The sequence below is a fragment of the Thamnophis sirtalis genome, unplaced genomic scaffold (genome assembly GCF_051295495.1).
Source record: "Thamnophis sirtalis isolate CommonGarterSnake01/CBP01778 unplaced genomic scaffold, rThaSir2_p1.2 scaffold_15, whole genome shotgun sequence".
In the NCBI taxonomy this organism is placed as follows: domain Eukaryota; kingdom Metazoa; phylum Chordata; class Lepidosauria; order Squamata; family Natricidae; genus Thamnophis; species Thamnophis sirtalis.
This window is the reverse complement of record NW_028261395.1, coordinates 40815184-40831139: the sequence shown is the minus strand read 5'-3', so window position 1 is coordinate 40831139 and position 15956 is coordinate 40815184. Positions and strand designations below refer to the sequence as shown.

The following is a 15956-nucleotide window of genomic DNA, read 5'->3' as shown; positions in this document are numbered from 1 at the left end:
CGCAATTGACCCTTCACCTGGTTTCTTCTTGTTTTCCTAGCTTTCTCCACCGGCACGATGAAGCTTTCTCCACCGAGCCTCTGAAAAATAACGGCCGAGGGACCCCGCTTGGATTTTATCATGTCCAAAACGTAAGTGATGAGGTGATCTTCTTGGAGGGATTCTTGGTGGCTTCCCAGAGATCAGAATCATCTGTAAATGAAGTATGGGCAGCAACCTTTCTATTTCCAGATAGGTGTTCTGACCCCAGGCTTCCTTAAAAAGCAAGAAGCAGAGTCTTGGTCCCGGCAAACCCCCTTTTATTTACACAACTGTGATTTCCTTTCATTCACAGTCAGCAAGGCTTTAGCAAACAGTCTTTCACAGGAATGTTTATCCACACAAACCTTATCTTGCTTGGCGAGCTGCCAAATAACTAGTTTCCAAACGCAGAGCAAGGAAGCCCTTGGCACAGAGTCTCTTATAGTCACAAACAGAACTTTCTACTCTTGAAACGACTGAAGGAACGGATTGTTTCCTGCAAAAGCCCCCTCCATATTTGCTCTTCTTTTGTTTCCTATGGGAGGGGCCAATCACCTCCAAGGTGTGGCTTTACTCCCAAGTCGACCCTGCTTTCTTAGTCGTTCTTGTCTTGTCTGGCAGCTGGGAACAGGCTCCAGCTGTTCCTCTGCCTCACTGCTGTCTCCTCTTGACAGATTTCCGTGGAAGTGACCGAGTCCTTTGTCGAATACATCAAGACCAAACCCATTGTCTTTGAGGTCTTTGGACACTATCAGCTCCACCCGCTCCACCTGCAGGGACAGGAACTCAACAGGTACCTAGATAACAAGATAGGTAGTCCTCAACTTACAACAGGAGAATATGGGCTACTTTTCTCCCATCTTTGTAGGGTTGAGAAAAACCAAGCCTAGAAATTCAGAATCCCTTTTGTCTTGAGTCTAGCACTCCTCTCTTTTCCTTTCTAGGAATGGTATGGATTGCTGTCACTTTAGCAGGTCACAAAATGTCCTACAGATAGTCCTCGACTTACAACAGTTCATTTAGTAACCGCTCAAAGTTAAGACGGTGCTGAAAAATGTGACTTATGCCATTTTTCAGTTATTGCAGCATCCCCGTGATCAGGTGATCAAAATTCAGACGCTTGTCCACTGGTTCATATTTATGATGGTTGCAGTGCCCCAGTGGTGGGTTCCTACCAGTTCGGCCAAATTGGTAGTGGTTTGGGGGCCTGGGTCACTGGAACCGGCTGTGACCCAGGCCTGCCATGCCCCTGAATCTGTTCTCTAAGCGGCGCAATAAGCAGCGCCATCTTGGTTTTTGCACATGTGCAGAGCAATTTTTATTGTAGAGATTGCCGGAACCCACCCCTGCAGTGACCCCCTTTTGCGACCTTCCAACAAGCCAAGTGAAGGGGGAAGCCAGATTCACTTAACAGCTGGGTTACTAACGTCTCAACTGCAGCGATTCACAGCAAGTGGGGCAAAAAAGGTCGTAAAATGGGGCAGAATCCACTTAACAAATGTCTCAGTTAACGACAGAAATGTTGGGCTCAGTTGTGGTTGTACGTCGAGGACTACCTGTGCAAGGGGATCTGTCCATCTTCAGTGTGGTGCTGAATTAAAAGATGTCATTGTCACTCCCTTTTTCGTGAGATAACACAGCAGTTGCTCTAACTGTCTCTTTTCTCCGCAGCCCTCCACAGCCATCCCGGCGATATTTCCCACCACCCATGCCTCTCTCAAAGCCAGGTAAGAGTTGTTTTTCTTGGGAACGAGAAATTGTCCCCTCTGAGTAACAAAGTTTTCAGCACACAAAAATGTTTAGAAGATCCCAGGGAGTCACACAATGTTGGGTGAAATCGGCTGGCATCAAATTACATAGAATAAGAGAATAAGAATAATTCAGATAGATAGATAGATGGATGGATGGATGGATGATAGGTAGATAGATAGATAATAGATGAGAGAGAATAGATTAGATAGATAGATAGATAGATAGATAGATAGATAGATAGATAGATAGATAGATAGATAGATAATAGATGAGAGAGAATAGATTAGATAGAGGCAAATAGATTAGAAATAGGTAGGTAGGTAGAGAATAGATTAGAGAGACAAAGTAATTAGACATGGATGGATGGGTGGATGGAGAATAGATTAGAGGTAGGTAGGTAGGTAGGTAGGTAGGTAGGTAGGTGGAAAATTGATGAGAGAGAGTATAGATTAGATAGATATAGATAGATTAGAGAGGCAGACAGAATAGATTAGAGAGAGAAAGAGAGAAAATAGATTAGACATGGATGGATGGATGGATGGATGGATGGATGGATGGATGGATGGAGAATAGATTAGAGAGAGAATAGATTAGAGATAGATGGATGGATGGATGGATGGATGGATGGATGGATGGATGGATGGACGGACAGATGGACAGACCGGTAGAATTAATTAATTAATTCTTTATTGTCCAAGTGTGATTGGACACAATAAGGAATTTGTCATGGTGCATATGCTCTCAGTGTGCATAAGGAGAATAAAATACATTCATCAAGAGTCATAAGAGACAACACTTAGTGATAGTCATAGGGTACAAATAAGCTATCAAATCATACTAGGAAACAAATAAAAACAATATAAATGTAAAGATACAAGCAGGATGGTTATAGTCATAAGTGGAGAGAGATACTAGGAAGGAAGAGAAGAATAAGAGTAATACAGTCATAGTAAATTAATGACAGTGTTGTGGGAATTTGTTGTTATTCATGGATCGCTGAGAATCATTGGAGTTAGATGGCATGGAATGGAAAATAACAATAAAAATACATTAGTACCGATAGAAGGGAATCTTTGTAGCGCAGGGTCGAACTGTGGGCTGCTCAGTGCTCTCTGAGCTTGGTGGTTTTTCTTGCAGACGTTTCATTACCCAACTAGGTAACATCATCAGTGCTAGGAGGAGGAGGATTGTGGGGTCCTTGGTGCTCTCTCAGCTTGGAGGTTTTCTTGCAGACATTTCATTACCCAGCAATTGTGTTTCCCCCAAAATAAGACTGGGTCTTATATTAATGTTTGCTCAAAAAGATGCATTAGGGCTTATTTTCTGGTTAGGTCTTTATTTTGGGGAGGAATACGGTACTAAATGCATCCATCTGGATGACGATCTTAACTGGGGCTTATTTTTGGGGTAGGGCTTATATTATATGCATCCTGAAAAATCATGCTTTTCTGGTTGGGCCTTATTTTCGGGAAAACAAGGTAGATAACATCCTCTGTGCTGATGTGACTTAGTTGGGTAATGAAATGTCTACAAGAAAACTGCCAAGCTCATTGAGTGCCAGGGACCCCACATGTGCATTAATCATTGGAACGAAAAGGAAGAGGCAAACTTCACTAGCTTCTCTGTATTAGTAATGATAACAATAGCTGATGGCGTCTTGTGACGAGACCTTTTGTATTATTAAACCACAACGTCTGCCTCTCCTAAGTCCTTGGGATGGAGTCGGTCACTGGACAAGAAGGCCAACTCCTAACTCTCTGGCTGACTGTGCAGCCGACCTTCAGTGGATCAAATTGGGGGCTAGCCTTTATTTGCCCAGCTGTTTGCAAATGGAGAGGTCTATCTTGAGACCAATTCCAAAGCAGACTTCACCCCCCCAAAACTGGAGGGTTGGATGGAGAGAAACTGCTATTCTTGTCATCCCTGGAGATTGTGTCAGGCTCCTGTGTATCAACTCTTTTCTGCTAACACGTGGCTCCTTTCTCAGTAACCATCCCCTCGCTCATCACATCACTCCACCATCCCCCTTGTTTTTTTTTTGTTTAGCTTTCAGCTGTGCATGTCGAATTCTTTCATTCATTCCGTTTTTTTCCTCCCCATCTTCTCTTCCTCCCCATGCCTCCCTCTCTTTTCTCACCGTTGCCTCTTTTGCCTGACGCCTTTTCCTCCCACGCCCTCGTTGCTTCCTCCAGACCATGAGAGAAAAATTGAATTGGTCAAGTATCTCATGTCTGACTATGTAAACGCCCCCGTGCTCGACGCCATGTCCCAGCATGCCAACGTGCTTGCGACGTCGGCCGTGGCAACCTTCCAAGACGATGCTGACCCGTCGCCTCCTTTTCTCTCTCTGCCTGTCCTCAGCTGTCAGGCTCAGCGGTTCCCCAAGCGAGATGGTCAGTAGCGCAATCAGTCTGGGATCCGCGTCAAGACAATCCTTAGGCCAGGGGTGAAACCCAGCAGGTTCTGACAGGTTCTGGAGAAACGGTAGCGGAAATTATGGGTAGTTCGGAGAACCAGCAAATGTCACCTTCTGGCTGGCCCCAGGAGTGGGGTGGGAATGGGGATTTTGCAGTATCCTTCCCCTGGAGTAGGGAAGGAATGGAGATTTTGTTTAAGTATAAGATGCATCAAGGTTTTGAAGAGGAAAATTAAAAAAAAAAAGGTTTTGCACTCTGCAAATCTCCCCAAAACAGCCCATTTTTTGCAAAAACAATCCCATTTTTTTTCCCAAAAAAAGGGCATGAATAGCCCTTAGGAGGCTTGTAGAGTGCTCCTGTGGGTGGAAGGGCCAAAAACGAGCAAAACCCGCCCTGGTTTTTACGAAAACGTGCCCATTTTTTGTAAAATAAAGGGCATGGATAGTCTTTAGGAAGCTTACAGAGTGCTGCTGGGGGCGGGGGGGGGAAACGGGCCTATTTTTGCTCATTTCTGCCCTCCCCAGCCCCTAGGAGTACTCTGAAAGCCTCCTAAAGGCTTTGCAACGTCATTTTGGTAAAGGGGGTGGGGTTTCAGTAGGCAAAAAATGCTGTATTCAATGTATAAGACGCACCCAGATTTTCAGCCTCTTTTTTGAGGGAAAAGGTGCGTCTTATACTCTGAAAAATACGATAATATTATTTTAGGCTGGAGCTTATGAGTCCTAACCCATCAGGGAAAGCATGCCAGAAAAACTTAATTTAAGCATCGCAAGAGCTGCCTTTCTCAACCTGGTGTCCTCAACACTCACAAACCCCCAGGAAGCCTTAGGAGTGTTCAGAGGTCTTTCACAGACTGTGTTTTCTTTTCATTTTCAAACCAGAGCTTTTTCTCTTTCAGTCCCAGCCACCAAACTCAACACGATGAGTAAACCCAGCTTGGGACAGAGCATGACCAAATACGATCTCCTGGTTTGGTTCGAGATCAGCGAACTGGAGCCGACGGGAGAGTGAGTTGGGCCTGATTATCTTTGCCTGGTAGGGAGGTTGGTGAAAGGAGCAGTTAATGCTGCTTAGCGTTTGCATTGAGACGGCTGAAGAGAGATCCTTTCGCTGAGGAACATCCGAAGGAGTGTTCTGACCGAGGCTTCCCAAGAGCATAAAGCAAATTCCTTGTCCGGACAAAAAACCCTTTTATTAATTGACTGTGAATTCTGCTCATTCACATCCAGCAAAGTCTTTCGAGGGAGGATTTACAGTCACAGACCTTATCTGGCTTGGAGAGCTGCCAGGCTGATATCTGCAAAACTTGGCAAGGAGTCTCGGAGAGTCACGAACCAATGAAGCGAACTAAGGGTCTCCTGCAAACTCCACTCCCCTTTCGCTCCTCTTTTATTTATCCAAACGCCACTCTGTAGCAGACAATATTTGGCAAGAAGTCAGGAACAGATCTTCACCCTAATGAATTGAACTAATTGTCTCCTGCAAACTCCCCTCACCTTTCGCTCCTCTTTTATTCCTCATGGGAAAGGCCATTTACTGTCCACCTGTGGCCTTACTCCCAAGTCGACCCCTGTTCTTTAGCTGTTCCCTTCTCCTAGCAGCTCTGCACATGCGCAAATCGGGAACAGGCTCCAGCTTTTTCTCTGCCCCACTGATCTGTCACTCTAAAGGCAACTGATAACTGGCATACAGCCCAGGCCCCCTCTCTGCCTCCGACGCAGAGCCCTCATCAGAGCCTTCCCCAGACTCCAGGACTCTCCCATGTTCCTCCCCAACCTCCTCACTGTTTGAGTCTTTCGCCAGATCTTCAAACCTGAACCTCCCTTGTAGCTAGTTTTAAGCACCCCCTTTCCATTGATAAGCTCAGATCTTGGTATTTCCCAAAAATAGTCCAGCTGTATCTTTAATCTTATCCGAGGGGGAAAGGATTGGGATGGAGGTAGCTGTGAGCCCTGGGGAATTAAACCTCTCCCATTCTTGATTTGTCCCTCTCTCCCTTGCAGATACATCCCAGCTATTGTTGACCACACTGGAGGCCTCACCTGCCAAGGGACATTCTTGCTTCACCAGGTGAGTGGATGCTGAAATCTCCACAAAGGCTCCTTTGCATCTGGCTTGATTCTGGCAATTACAGGAAGGCTTGTTTTCAGTTTTTTTTATGAGTGGCAATAATGCCCAGAGAATTGCCATGTTCTTCTTTTTGTGATGTTGCTTCCCAATTTGCAGCCCGGCCTACCATCCTGCTGTTTCTGGTGGTCTCCTATCCAAGTTCTAATCAGACCAGACCCTGCTGCCTCAGGTCAGGCAGGGACTGTTAGATGGTCTGTTTGAGCTGGGCTCTTTGAAATAAAAATTAACTGCATTGCTTCCTCTTGGTCGTCCGAGACGCAGCTCCTTCTTCACCCTCCCTACAAGTCGGCTCCAGTCCAAAGACCACCTCCCACCCCCCGACAATGGCTTGTCAGGCTGGATTTCTGCAGAGCTCATCAGAGCCCGTTCTTTTCTAGTCTGTCTCGCCGCGTTGCTTCCGGTCGACCTGAGTCTGTGCTTTTGGCATCCGCATCTGGCAGGCTTCCCCAATTCAGTTCAGTTCTCTGCCAGTCCAGGTGTCTGGAGATCTTGGCGGTTTTAAGCCTAACATTTAAAGAGGTGGAATGTTAAGAGGGAGAAGCAAACAGAGCCGGTCTCTTTTTTATCACTATAGGGAATACAGCGGAGGATCACCATTACCATCATCCATGAGAAAGGCAATGAGCTCCACTGGAAAGATGTGCGAGAATTGGTAGTCGGTAGGTATTCTTCTCCTCTGTTTCTGGATGGCTCTGTTCTGACCTAGGTCTCCCAAGTTCATGAAGCCGACTCCTCGTCCCGATAAAACTCCTTTTATTTAGGTTAAAAGGAATTCCTCTCCAGCCAAGTCCCAGTCAACAGTCTTTCCTGAGATCTCACAACTACAGACCTTTATCGGCCTTGGAGAGCTGCCAGACTTTTAAACGCCATGCTGTAGCAGCAATTACTTGGCAAGAAGTCAGGGACAGATCTTCACCTGAATGAATTGAACGAATTCCCTCCTGCAAACTCCATTCCCCTTTCGCTCCTCTTTTATTCCCTATGGGTGGGGCCATTCACCGTCCTCTTGTGGCTTTACTCCTGAGTCGACCCTTGTTCCTTAGATGTCCCTTTCTCCTGGCAACTCTGCGCATGCGCATGTTGGGATCAGGCTCCAGCTGTTCTTCTGCCTCACTGATGTCCGCCTCTGAAGGCAGCTTTTAATTGTCGGACGGCCCTGACCTCCTCTCTGCCTCTGACCTCCAGGACTGGCTCATGTTCCTCCCCAACCACCTCACTGTCCGAGTCTGTTGGCCACTGGTGGGCCACAACAGGCTCCTTCGCTCCTCACTCTTCTTCCACTCACTGCAGAGGGCCCACTTCGCTGCCACATCTATCTGGCCCAGGGAAACTTTTGGGAGGAGAGGCGAGGATGATGGGTATACGACAATTCACCACGGCAAACTCACCACAACTATCTTGCCACAGCCACCTCTCTGCATGGCCGACTCTTGTCCCGCGGAACAGCTTTCCTTGAGACAGGAATTACACTTATATCAAATAGAATTATGAAAGAAAGAATGCCAAAGGAAGGCCAAAACAAAATGCGAATGAGAAACATTAGAATAATTGTTAGAATTATTTCAAATAATGAACGTGAATGATTGAATTGTCCCATAGCGAGTGAGTTGGCTACAGTGAATTGGCTGTGGGTGAGTTGGCTGAGGCGAGTTGAACTCATTATGGTACTTCATGAAACCCCAGGCCAGCAGCAACCTGAAGTATCAGGGTGGGAGGTCTGCACCCGAGGGGTTTTTTTGCAGGAAGGAACTTAATATTTTACAAAGATTTAACTTGGCATTTGGATTGATGAATGGTTTTGGGTGGGGAAACGCCCCATTTTACACAGCTTTCTGAAAGTGAATGTAAGTTTTCTGACCAAGGCTTCCCAAGAGCAGGAAGCAAACTCCTTGTCCCGACAAAAAACCCTTTTATTAATTTGTTGTGAATTCTTCCCATTCACATCCAGCAAAGTCTTTCGAGGGAGGATTTACAGTCACAGACCTTCTCTGGCTTGGAGAGTTGCCAGGCTGATCTCTGCAAAACTTAGTAAGGAGTCTCGGAGAGTCACAAACCATTTAAGGGAACTAATTGCCTCCTGCAAACTCCCCTTTCGCTCATTTTTTATGTCCTCTGGGAGGGGCCATTCAACGTCCACATGTGGCCTTAGTCCCAAGTCGACCCCTGTTCTTTAGCTGTTCCCTTCGTCTGACCACTCTGGACATGTGCACACTGGGAAGAGGCTCCAGCTGTTCCTCTGCCCCACTGATGCCTGACAACTCTGTGCATGCGCACATTGGGAACAGGCTCCAGTTGTTCTTCTGCCCCAGTGATGTCTGACTCTGAAGGCAGCTGATAACTGTCAGGCGGCCCTGGATCCTTCTCTGCCTCCGACACAGAGCCCTCATCAGAGCCTTCCCCAGACTCCAGGACTGGCCCATGTTCCTCCCCAACCTCCTCACTGTCCAAATCTGCTGCCATTTCTGCCGGCCGCTAGCGGGCTACAACAGTATCACAGCTATTTGTATGTACCAGAAGCTGGTTTTTGCAGGAAGGAACTTAACATTCCACAAAGATTTAACTTGGCATTTGGATTGATGAATGGTTTTGAGTGGGGAAACGCCCCAGTCTGGAGACATTCGTCCCCAAAATCCTTTTGCAATTACACAGCTTTCTGAAAGTGAATATAAGAGATGGCCAGATTGAGTCTGTGGGAGGGGTCAAAGATGTCATGAGTCGTAAGTTACTTTGCGCCCATGTCCAGCCCACCTTGAATACCACTGGCTTTTACCTACCGCCAATTTGCTTAGATGTTAGTAGCTCAGATTCTTGTAGCGAGCTTAAGCTTGCAATAAATCTTTAAATCCATTTGGAGCTTCTGACTATCCTTAGCGCTTGATGGCGAGTTTCTCTTAGTGCTTCTTCCCTGCGAAGCAACACCCACCCACCATCCACCCCCAATAAATCTGTGCTCTTTTGCCTCTGTCCTCTCTGCAGGGCGCATCCGGAACAAAGCCGAAGTGGACGAAACGGCTGTGGACGCCGTCTTATCTCTCAACATCATCTCCGCCAAATACCTGAGGGTCTCTCACAGCTCCAACAGGTCAGAGGCGTTCCTTGGCCTGGGTCGGCTCCCCAACCTGGGAGCCCCAGCTAGGGGTGGACTGCAGTTCCCATGCTCCCCAGAGAGCCTGATTGGGGGGAGTTCTGACCCACTTATGGGGTCCTTGGGGTGGTGGTAGGCTCCTCTGTTCTCTGAGTAGGAGAGCTGTAAAGCAGATTTTGGACCTACTGGGAAAAAGTGAGGTTGCGGCCGGAGGTGGGTTGCCCCCAGTTTGGCCGAACCGGTAGTGGAATTCCAGGCTGGGTCGCAGAACCGGCAGCAACCCAGGCTCACCAGGCCCCCGAACCGGTTCCCCGGCCTCTTATGCCATTGCCGGCATGTTTCTGTGCATGCACAGAACAATATTTAGTCAACTGTGCATGCGCCAGCAACATGTGGCTGGCACACACACGAGCGAATTGAGTAGTGCGGGCGCAAAGCGTGCACACGGCGAACCAGTACCAACCAGTATAGGAACCTACCCCTGGTTGCGGCACTTAAGAATCTGTGACCACGTTTATCTTTAGAAACAGTGAGAATGGTAAACTGTGTTTTTTTTCCCATCGGGATCTGAGAAATGGAACAGCCGGAATACACTAATGTTAGTCATACAGACCTCTCAAAGGAGCCTTTCATAATAGACAAATAATGATATATGATTATAAAATTATTATAGAGCCAAGTGGCGCAGTGGTTAGAGGGCAGTACTGCAGGCTACTTCTGCTGTCTGCTGGCTGCCTGTAATTTAGTAGTTCGAATCTCATCGGGCTCAAAGTTGACTCAGCCTTCCGCCCTTCCGAGATCGGTAAAATAAAGGACCCAGATTGTTGGGGGCAGGATGTCGACCATGTAAACCGATGAGAGAAGGCTGTGAAGCACTGTAAAGCGGTATATAAGCCTAAGCGCTATTGCTACAAGGGCCATGGTGGTGGCTGTGGTTAGAAAGCAGTATTGCATGCTAACTCTGCCCACTGCCAGCAGTTTGATCCTCAGTGCCTCAAGGTTGACTCAACTTTCCGTCCTTCCGAGGTGGGTAAAATGAGGATCCAGATTGTTCGGGGCAAGAAGAGGCTGACTCTGAAAACCTCTTAGAGAGGGCTGTAAAGCACCATGAAGCGATATATAAGTCTAAGGGCTATTGCTAACTCTGCCCACTGCCAGGAGTTTGAATCTCACCAGGCTCAAGGTTGACTCAGCCTTCCTTCCTGCCTTCCGAGGCGGGTCAAATGAGGACCCAGATCGTTGGGGGCAAGTAGAGGCTGACTCTGTAAAACCGCTTAGAGAGGGCTGTGAAGCACCATGAAGCAGTATATAAATCTGAGTGCTATTGCTATAACTCACCTCAAAGGCTTCCGTCTTATGACGGCCCCTTAGGCTGTGAAATAAATTCATCCTTTTTGCGATTGGCCCAATTTTCAGCTCTTGCCCTTGGCAAGAGAAGGTGGACGTCGCAAAAACGTCCTCCCGAGTTCACACCCACGATGCATGTCCCTCTCTGTGTGTTTGTGCGTGTTAATGTCCCTGCATTCGTGTCTTTGGGTTGTCCTCTGGCTTGAGTTTTGGCTTTTCTCTCCGCTGCTTTTCCTTTGTCGCTCGTCCTACCCGTGTTTGGGGCTGACCTAACGAACGCTTTCTGTATCTCCACAGGCTCTTCCTTGATAAGGATATGCCTAGGTATTTTCACATTTGCTTCCTTGGTGCCCAGCCTAGTGTCCAGACTCTCCTCTTCCCCTAATCCCAGTTTGGCTGGTGGGCAGAGCTTTCATTCCCTCCCCCCTCCACCCCCCACCGCCCCTTTGCTGCCTTGCGCTGTGGCACCCCTCCTTGGCTTTAAAATCTCCCCTTCGCCCTGTTCTCAGAGGCCTTGAGAATCTTAGGGGGTGGGGGGTGGGGGCTGCAAAAGAGATCTCTTGTGATCTAAGAGATTTGGCCTGGCATCTGAGTCTGCTACCTAGAAGCTTTTCTGTGAGTTCAAGTCTCATATTTGTGCTTAGCTTCTTTCTCCCCTCCTTCCCCCGCAATTAATTTTTACCTGTCGCTCTTTTCCCGAATCCCATCCTCAAAAAATCCAAAAATGGGATTCTTTCCCAAGTGTATCCTGACCCCCCAATTCCCAGTCTGTATCCAGTTACGTTTCTTTCTTCCCGATTTCATCCCTTTGGCTTCTGTTGTGCTCAGTCTTTGCTTCATGTTTGTCTTCTCTTGTCTTTTCCACCCTGAATTAGACCTAGCTTTGCACTCTTTCTGCTCCCTGGTTGAAATTAATGAAAAGGGGATTTCATTTGCTGCTGCTGCTGCTGCTGTTTCACCTTCTCCCGGGACCCTGTCCCAATCTGCCCTCCCCTCCTTTTCCGCCGTTCATTTACTTCTTGCTTTCTGTTTTTCCCCAGTTTTTCATTTTTACTTTCATGTGCCATATTGTTCAGAGTATAAGATGCAGCAAGATTTTGAAGAAGCAAATTTTAAAAAAAAGTTTTTCCATTCTTCAGACCTTGCGAAAACGGGCCCGTTTTTCGCCCAAAAAAGTGCATGCAGAGCCTTTAGGCGCCTTGCAGAGTGCTCCTGGGGGCTGGGGAGGGGGGCAAAAATGAGCAAAAATCGACCCGTTTTTCACTTAGTTCTGCCCTCCCCAGTCCCCAGGAGCTTTCTGGAAGCCTCCTAAAGGCTCTGCATGACAACCTTTGCAAAGGGGGTGGGGTTTCGGGAGGCCAAAAATGCTGCATTCAGTGTATAAGACGCACCCAGATTTTCATCTTTTTTTGAGGGGAAAAAGGTGCGTCTTATACTCTGAAAAATGCGGTAAATATCCACAAGTATACCATTATATCTTGGCAAACACTATCATGTATTGTCCAATATTATATCCGTTCTTTTCACCATCTACCCACAATAACTTCTCATTTGCTCTCCTGCTTTCCATACACCATATTATACCTCCTCTCCCTCTCTACTTCCTTGCTTTCCTCTATCATCCCTCTCTTCCCTACTTCCCCTTCCTCTCTCCTTCTCCTCTTTCCGCTCCTTCTCTCTCTCCCCTACCCTTTTCCTCACCTCTACTTCCCTCTCTCCTATCCTCCCCTCTTCCCCTTCTCTCCCCCACTTCCACTCTCTCCGCTTAGCTTACATGGCGTATTTCAGCATCTGAAATGCAGGCTCAATTTAATATTGACGGTGTTAATGGTTACTTCTTGCTTTCCTGTGCAAGATTCACCTTCTTTTAACCCGGCAAAGCAGGTCTATCCAGGTTTAGAAGAGCTGAAGCAGGTTATGGAATAGCTGTAGGGCAGGGCAGGGCCACTCAATTGTGTTTCCTTCAAGAGGGTAAGCAAACCTTCAGAAATTTTAGCTAGCTAGGGCCACCTTCACAAAACAAAAGCCAGGCCCTTCTTCCTTGTTTGTCCTTGGAAAGGTAGCCACCGTTCCCTCCGTTTCTCATTCTTAGTTCTCATTCTTAGCCAGGTATTCACCCAGATTCCTAAGCCAGGAAGCGTGGGTTGGTTTGATATGGCGACACCCACTGTTGAAAAATTGAGGTTGGCAGTTAAGTAAGAAGAAGTCCGAGGACGTGGGTGTAAAAACTTAGAAAAAAGGGCCTGCTTCCTTCCACCTTCCAAGAATTGCTCTAAGCCAAGGGTGTCAAACTCGATAAAAAGGGTTGTGTTTGACCTGTGGGGGGGCGTGGCCAGGGTGGGTGTGGCCAGCATGACATCATTCATGCTAGGGGGGGCGCCTGTGGAGGGAAGCACAAGCGCTCTGCCTCCCGAGCTCCATTTTTGGCTGCGATAGCCTCCTGCAACCCTCTGCCGGCGAAAACGAAGCTCGGGAGGGCCGTGCGCGGCCCTCAAGAGCTCCGTTTTCGCTGGTAGAGGCACCATGGCTGGTTCTTCGTTGTTTCCACGGCGGGGCAGATCTAAGCACCCCGCGGGCCGGATCTGGCTCCCGGGGGCCTTGAGTTTGACACCCCTGCTCTAAGCTTATTCAGGATGGTTGCTCAGCCACAGCTGGGAGAGGCACCTCCGCGCTGGAGCATCAGATCGTAGCCTTTGATTATTGTTATTGTTATTATTTTTTTCCAGAACTTTCTACCGTTTTGAGGCTGTCTGGGACAGCTCCCTGCATAACTCCCTTCTTTTGAACCGGGTGACCCCCTACGCGGAGAAGATCTACATGACCCTCTCGGCTTACCTGGAGGTGAGGTTGCATCGTCTGGTCTCAGAGCTTCAGCCTGACGGAAGGGCGAAAGGAGAAGTTGAAGTTCTCTTAAAAAAAAAAAAACAGGGACCCCCAGAGGGAATCCCCCTTTCTAAATTCTTAAATGGTTAGGCCGGTGATGGCGAACTCTTTCGGCACCGAGTGCCCAAACTGAAAAATGTGTGCATGCACATATGTGCACCGGAAACCCAAAGACCAACTGGCTGGTGCGCGCATGCCTGTTTTGGGGCCATTTTGGGGGCTGTTTTCCAGTGCTCCAATGCCCGCGAAAACCAACTGGCCATTGCTCATGTGCACGCCAGAAAATCAGCTGGCCATGGATGGCTCATAGAGAGAGCCATAGGTTCACCATCACGGTGATAGGCCATTTTTATTTTACCCGGTACCTGTGCAGCCCTAAGCCTAACCCTTAGGCAACGACTTTTTTCTCACCAAGATGAGCACTTATGATTGGTCTGGATTGTTACAAGGGGTCCCTCTTCCGTAAGCGAGAAACTAGAGAGAGCCAAGCCGCTCAGGAATAAGAACCTGCAGTCCCTGACATGCTAGCTTTCTGCCTGCGGGGACTCTCTTTGGTATTCAATCGATAAATAACATCCCTGCGTTGTGAAATCTCAAAACAGGAGTAAAGACTTGAGGAGCTCTTAAGGCCAGTGAAGCCAATCAAAATTTGATATTTTTATGCTTATTCAGAATGCAACTCATTTTCTTATTTTTGTTTTCTGCCAGAAAGCTCAAAGCTAGCCAAGGTTAAGTCTTTAATTACTTAACAGCCTGTAGTTCTACAGCTCCAAGAACCAAGTATAAAGTACATATTTGACTTTTTAGAGTGTTATTTCCTAAGAGACAGGTGCCATTCCTCTTCCTGTTAAGTGAGTTCACATGATTTAAATAGAGGGGTAAATTCTGATCTAATGAAGATTGTTCAATCAGTCAGTCATTCCATATAGAGGGTTCACCCTTGGCAATTTTTTAAGACTTGGGGACTTCCAATGCCCCAGGCTGGGGAATTCTGGGAGATGAAGTCTTAAACTTGCCAAGGTTTGGATACCCATGATATCAAGATCAAGGTTCCTCTTGCCCATATGTGCTAGTCGTTCCTGACTCTGGGGGCCACTGCTCATCTCCTTTTCAAAGCAGAAGAGCCAGCGTTGTCCAAAGACGTCTTGGTGGTCATGTGGCCGGCATGACTCAACGCCGAAGGCGCACAGAACACTGTTACCTTCCCCCCAAAGTGGTCCCTATTTTTCTACTTGCATTATTTTTTACATGCTTTCGAACTGCTAGGTTGGCAGAAGCTGGGACAAGTAATGGGAGCTCCCTCCGTTACACAGCGCTATTCGAACCATCAAACTTTCTGATCGACAAGCTCAGTGTCTTACCCCTGAGCCACCACGTCCCTAATGACCCATGATATAAAGCATAATAAATGTGGAGCTAGAAGTATGTGGGTTCATCTCCACTTGTGCCACACACACCTGTGCCAAAGAGAGCTGAGGTGCCACCTGTTCGCTTGTACGTTGCCCATCATCGATGGTGAAAGTGATCCAGCTGTTTTCTTCCCTTCCAGCTGGATCACTGCATCCAACCAGCCGTCATCACCAAGGACATCTGCATGGTCTTCTACTCGCGAGACGCCAAGATTTCTCCCCCCCGCTCGCTGCGGAGTCTCTTTGGACGCGGCTATTCTAAGTCCCCGGACTCGTAAGTCAGATCACTCCCCTGGGGCCGTCCAAGGGCCACGAGACCCTTGGTGGGTGGGAGGGCTTGTGGGCTGCCTAGTTTCCTGTCTCTTGGTCTCTCGCAAACCTCCTCGTGGAATTTCAAAAGATTGATTGAGTTGATTCTTGGAAATCTTCAAGTGAGCGGCCAAAGCAGAGGAGTCTCATTTCAGGCTGACCAGGAATATGTCAAAGATTCTTTCAGTTGAGAAAAAGAAGGAAAGGAGATGTTCCTCTGTTATAATAAAATTATATTCGTTATATGACAAATGTATGAGCCTTGGTGGCGCAGTGGTTAGAGTGCAGTACTGCAGGCTACTTCTGCTGTCTGCCGGCTGCCTGTAATTTAGTAGTTCGAATCGCATCAGGCTCAAGGTTGACTCAGCGTTCCGCCCTTCCGAGATCGGTAAAATAAAGGACCCAGATTGTTGGGGGCAAGATGTCGACTCTGTAAACCGCTTAGAGAAGGCTGTGAAGCACTGTAAAGCGGTATATAAGCCTAAGTGCTATTGCTACAAGAGCCATGGTGGTGGCTGTGGTTAGAAAGCAGTATTGCAGGCTAACTCTGCCGACTGCCAGCAGTTTGATCCTCAGTGCCTCAAGGTCGACTCAGCTTTCCGT

General features: G+C 47.7%; 1 protein-coding gene across 4 annotated transcripts in view; it reads left to right on the top strand.

The window, feature by feature from the left end:
* The window catches only part of KIF1B (kinesin family member 1B), a 135050-nt gene that overhangs the window by 106315 nt on the left and 12779 nt on the right, over positions 1-15956 (top strand). For 3 of the 4 annotated variants that reach the window (XM_087701979.1, XM_087701978.1, XM_087701977.1), the window contains 9 exons: positions 41-131; positions 696-814; positions 1693-1748; positions 5089-5197; positions 6194-6260; positions 6895-6979; positions 9297-9402; positions 13479-13593; positions 15185-15318. In XM_087701979.1, the coding sequence (XP_087558105.1) occupies positions 41-131; positions 696-814; positions 1693-1748; positions 5089-5197; positions 6194-6260; positions 6895-6979; positions 9297-9402; positions 13479-13593; positions 15185-15318 (882 nt within the window). Of the gene's footprint in view, positions 1-40; positions 132-695; positions 815-1692; positions 1749-5088; positions 5198-6193; positions 6261-6894; positions 6980-9296; positions 9403-11049; positions 11077-13478; positions 13594-15184; positions 15319-15956 lie in introns of all 4 variants that reach the window. The other variant, XM_087701976.1, reaches the window with a different exon arrangement.